At 60.3% G+C, this 5363-nt stretch overlaps 1 protein-coding gene across 50 annotated transcripts in view; it reads left to right on the forward strand.

Annotated features, from left to right (window-relative positions):
- Positions 1-2190: 2190 nt before the first annotated feature.
- LOC142476320 (uncharacterized) overlaps positions 2191-5363 on the forward strand; it is an 8239-nt gene continuing 5066 nt past the window's right edge. For 39 of the 50 annotated variants that reach the window (XR_012791536.1, XR_012791534.1, XR_012791538.1 and 36 more), the window contains exons 1-2: positions 2192-3267; positions 3416-5363. The exon at positions 3416-5363 is cut by the window's right edge. Coding sequence is in view for 2 of the 50 variants with exons in the window: in XM_075581769.1 (XP_075437884.1) it covers positions 2446-3267; positions 3416-4135 (1542 nt within the window). In the remaining 48 variants the exon portion in view is untranslated. Of the gene's footprint in view, positions 3268-3415 lie in introns of all 50 variants that reach the window. The other 11 variants (XR_012791574.1, XR_012791577.1, XM_075581773.1 and 8 more) reach the window with 10 other exon arrangements.

The raw sequence follows: 5363 nt of genomic DNA on the forward strand, positions 1-5363 counted from the left end.
TTGTGCAGTGTGTGTTGGGACGGGATGTTGTTGTGCAGTGTGTGTTGGGACGGGGATGTTGTTGTGCAGTGTGTGTTGGGACGGGGATGTTGTTGTGCAGCTGTGTGTTGGGACGGGGATGTTGTTGTGCAGTGTGTGTTGGGACGGGGATGTTGTTGTGCAGTGTGTGTTGGGACGGGGATGTTGTTGTGCAGTGTGTGTTGGGACGGGGATGTTGTTGTGCAGTGTGTGTTGGGACGGGGATGTTGTTGTGCAGTGTGTGTTGGGACGGGGATGTTGTTGTGCAGTGTGTGTTGGGACGGGGATGTTGTTGTGCAGTGTGTGTTGGGACGGGGATGTTGTTGTGCAGTGTGTGTTGGGACGGGGATGTTGTTGTGCAGTGTGTGTTGGGACGGGGATGTTGTTGTGCAGTGTGTGTTGGGACGGGGATGTTGTTGTGCAGTGTGTGTTGGGACGGGGATGTTGTTGTGCAGTGTGTGTTGGGACGGGGATGTTGTTGTGCAGCGTGTGTTGGGACGGGATGTTGTTGTGCAGTGTGTGTTGGGACGGGGATGTTGTTGTGCAGTGTGTGTTGGGACGGGGATGTTGTTGTGCAGTGTGTGTTGGGACGGGGGATGTTGTTGTGCAGCGTGTGTTGGGACGGGGATGTTGTTGTGCAGCGTGTGTTGGGACGGGGATGTTGTTGTGCAGTGTGTGTTGGGACGGGGATGTTGTTGTGCAGCGTGTGTTGGGACGGGGATGTTGTTGTGCAGTGTGTGTTGGGACGGGGATGTTGTTGTGCAGCGTGTGTTGGGACGGGGATGTTGTTGTGCAGTGTGTGTTGGGACGGGGATGTTGTTGTGCAGTGTGTGTTGGGACGGGGATGTTGTTGTGCAGTGTGTGTTGGGACGGGGATGTGTTGTGCAGTGTGTGTTGGGACGGGGATGTTGTTGTGCAGTGTGTGTTGGGACGGGGATGTTGTTGTGCAGCGTGTGTTGGGACGGGGATGTTGTTGTGCAGTGTGTGTTGGGACGGGGATGTTGTTGTGCAGTGTGTGTTGGGACGGGGATGTTGTTGTGCAGTGTGTGTTGGGACGGGAATGTTGTTGTGCAGTGTGTGTTGGGACGGGAATGTTGTTGTGCAGTGTGTGTTGGGACGGGGATGTTGTTGTGCAGTGTGTGTTGGGACGGGGATGTTGTTGTGCAGTGTGTGTTGGGACGGGGATGTTGTTGTGCAGCGTGTGTTGGGACGGGGATGTTGTTGTGCAGTGTGTGTTGGGACGGGGATGTTGTTGTGCAGTGTGTGTTGGGACGGGGATGTTGTTGTGCAGTGTGTGTTGGGACGGGGATGTTGTTGTGCAGCGTGTGTTGGGGACGGGGATGTTGTTGTGCAGTGTGTGTTGGGACGGGGATGTTGTTGTGCAGTGTGTGTTGGGACGGGGATGTTGTTGTGCAGTGTGTGTTGGGACGGGGGATGTTGTTGTGCAGTGTGTGTTGGGACGGGGATGTTGTTGTGCAGTGTGTGTTGGGACGGGGATGTTGTTGTGCAGCGTGTGTTGGGACGGGGATGTTGTTGTGCAGTGTGTGTTGGGACGGGGATGTTGTGCAGCGTGTGTTGGGACGGGGATGTTGTTGTGCAGTGTGTGTTGGGACGGGGATGTTGTTGTGCAGCGTGTGTTGGGACGGGGATGTTGTTGTGCAGTGTGTGTTGGGACGGGAATGTTGTTGTGCAGTGTGTGTTGGGACGGGGATGTTGTTGTGCAGTGTGTGTTGGGACGGGGATGTTGTTGTGCAGTGTGTGTTGGGACGGGGATGTTGTTGTGCAGTGTGTGTTGGGACGGGGATGTTGTTGTGCAGTGTGTGTTGGGACGGGAATGTTGTTGTGCAGTGTGTGTTGGGACGGGGATGTTGTTGTGCAGTGTGTGTTGGGACGGGGATGTTGTTGTGCAGTGTGTGTTGGGACGGGGATGTTGTTGTGCAGTGTGTGTTGGGACGGGGATGTTGTTGTGCAGTGTGTGTTGGGACGGGGATGTTGTTGTGCAGTGTGTGTTGGGACGGGGATGTTGTTGTGCAGTGTGTTTTGGGACGGGGATGTTGTTGTGCAGTGTGTGTTGGGACGGGGATGTTGTTGTGCAGCGTGTGTTGGGACGGGAATGTTGTTGTGCAGTGTGTGTTGGGACGGGGATGTTGTTGTGCAGTGTGTTGGGACGGGGATGTTGTTGTGCAGTGTGTTTTGGGACTGACCCCCTTTCTCTGACCCCCTTTCTCTGACCCCAGCTCAGGCCACGGCTACTTTCCAGTCTCGCTTCTCTGACATCTTCCCCACCAAGGTCTGTCTGCAGCTGAAGATCCGCGAGGTGCGACAGAAGATCATGCAGTCAGCGACCCCCTCAGAGCCCCCCAACTTCCCTGAGCACCCCTCACCCAGCACCTCCGAGGCCGGCCCCCTCTGAAATGCAGCCCCCCCATGATTCTGTGCTGCGGCCTAGTGAGCCCCCGGAGACCGGCTGGGAGGGCAGCCAGGAGTCCCCCGAACCCTCCGGCACAAGATGAGGCGTTAGGGGAGACCCCCATGTATAAGCACCCACTGAATCCGGAGGCTGGAAGGATACCTTCCCCAAACTGTGTTACCCCTGATGCACCTCCGGGGGGTGAGAGCGGGGAGCACAGGCGCTCTCCTCACGCACAGACAATCCATGCACGGGCAGAACATGCACCCAGTGTGGGCAGTGCCACCCCCCGTCATGCACATGCGAGTGCCACCCCCATTATCCAGAGACACGGGCAGTGCCACCCCCATTATCCAGAGACACGGGCAGTGCCACCCCCATTATCCAGAGACACGGGCAGTGCCACCCCCATTATCCAGAGACACGGGCAGTGCCACCCCCATTATCCAGAGACACGGGCAGTGCCACCCCCATTATCAGAGACACGGGCAGTGCCACCCCCATTATCCAGAGACACGGGCAGTGCCACCCCCATTATCCAGAGACACGGGCAGTGCCACCCCCATTATCCAGAGACACGGGCAGTGCCACCCTCCGGCACCCAGAGGCACACGGGCAGTGCCACCCTCCGGCATCCAGACACGGGCAGTGCCACCCTCCGGCATCCAGACACGGGCAGTGCCACCCTCCGGCATCCAGAGGCACACGGGCAGTGCCACCCTCCGGCATCCAGAGGCACACGGGCAGTGCCACCCTCCGGCATCCAGAGGCACACGGGCAGTGCCACCCTCCGGCATCCAGAGGCACACGGGCAGTGCCACCCTCCGGCATCCAGAGGCACACGGGCAGTGCCACCCTCCGGCATCCAGAGGCACACGGGCAGTGCCACCCTCCGGCATCCAGGCACGGCAGGCCCCTCCGGCATCCACACGGCAGTGCCACCCTCCCGACATCCAGACACGGGCAGTGCCACCCTCCGACATACAGACACGGGCAGTGCCACCCTCCGACATACAGACACGGGCAGTGCCACCCTCCGACATAGACACGGGCAGTGCCACCCTCCGACATACAGAGGCACACGGGCAGTGCCACCCTCCGACATACAGACACGGGCAGTGCCACCCTCCGACATACAGACACGGGCAGTGCCACCCTCCGACATACAGAGGCACACGGGCAGTGCCACCCTCCGACATAGACACGGGCAGTGCCACCCTCCGACATACAGACACGGGCAGTGCCACCCTCCGACATACAGAGGCACACGGGCAGTGCCACCCTCCGGCATCCAGAGGCACACGGGCAGTGCCACCCTCCGGCATCCAGAGGCACACGGGCAGTGCCACCCTCCGACATACAGAGGCACACGGGCAGTGCCACCCTCCGACATACAGACACGGGCAGTGCCACCCTCCGACATACAGAGGCACACGGGCAGTGCCACCCTCCGACATACAGAGGCACACGGGCAGTGCCACCCTCCGACATACAGACACGGGCAGTGCCACCCTCCGACATACAGACACGGGCAGTGCCACCCTCCGACATACAGACACGGGCAGTGCCACCCTCCGACATACAGACACGGGCAGTGCCACCCTCCGACATCCAGAGGCACACGGGCAGTGCCACCCTCCGACATACAGACACGGGCAGTGCCACCCTCCGACATACAGACACGGGCAGTGCCACCCTCCGACATAGACACGGGCAGTGCCACCCTCCGACATACAGAGGCACACGAGCAGTGCCACCCTCCGACATACAGACACGGGCAGTGCCACCCTCCGACATACAGAGGCACACGGGCAGTGCCACCCTCCGACATACAGAGGCACACGGGCAGTGCCACCCTCCGACATACAGAGGCACACGGGCAGTGCCACCCTCCGACATAGACACGGGCAGTGCCACCCTCCGACATACAGACACGGGCAGTGCCACCCTCCGACATACAGACACGGGCAGTGCCACCCTCCGACATACAGAGGCACACGGGCAGTGCCACCCTCCGGCACCCAGAGGCACACGGGCAGTGCCACCCTCCGACATACAGACACGGGCAGTGCCACCCTCCGACATCCAGACACGGGCAGTGCCACCCTCCGACATACAGACACGGGCAGTGCCACCCTCCGACATACAGACACGGGCAGTGCCACCCTCCGACATACAGACACGGGCAGTGCCACCCTCCGACATACAGACACGGGCAGTGCCACCCTCCGACATACAGACACAGGCTTTGCCACCCTCCGACATCCAGAGAGACATGGGCAATGCCAACCAGCATCATGCATACAGTGATATCTGTCCTGGGCGAGACACACACAGTGTTGGGGAGACTCTGGAGGCTTCTCCATTGTAATGACAGTGACATGAAATAGTGAGCATTAGAGAGGTTGGGACTGAGGGGAGCAGTGAGGTGTGTGTGTGTGCCTGAGGGGAGCAGCGAGGTGTGTGTGTGTGCCTGAGGGGAGCAGCGAGGTGTGTGTGTGTGCCTGAGGGGAGCAGTGAGGTGTGTGTGTGCCTGAGGGGAGCAGCGAGGTGTGTGTGTGCCTGAGGGGAGCAGTGAGGTGTGTGTGTGCCTGAGGGGAGCAGCGAGGTCTGCGTGTGTGCCTGAGGGGAGCAGCGAGGTGTGTGTGTGTGCCTGAGGGGAGCAGCGAGGTGTGTGTGTGCCTGAGGGGAGCAGCGAGGTGTGTGTGTGCCTGAGGGGAGCAGCGAGGTGTGTGTGTGCCTGAGGGGAGCAGCGAGGTGTGTGTGTGCCTGAGGGGAGCAGCGAGGTGTGTGTGCCTGAGGGGAGCAGCGAGGTGTGTGTGTGCCTGAGGGGAGCAGCGAGGTGTGTGTGTGTGTGCCTGAGGGGAGCAGCGAGGTCTGTGTGTGCCTGAGGGGAGCAGCGAGGTGTGTGTGCCTGAGGGGAGCAGTGAGGTGT

The sequence above is a fragment of the Ascaphus truei genome, unplaced genomic scaffold (genome assembly GCF_040206685.1).
Source record: "Ascaphus truei isolate aAscTru1 unplaced genomic scaffold, aAscTru1.hap1 HAP1_SCAFFOLD_1566, whole genome shotgun sequence".
NCBI lineage: Eukaryota > Metazoa > Chordata > Amphibia > Anura > Ascaphidae > Ascaphus > Ascaphus truei.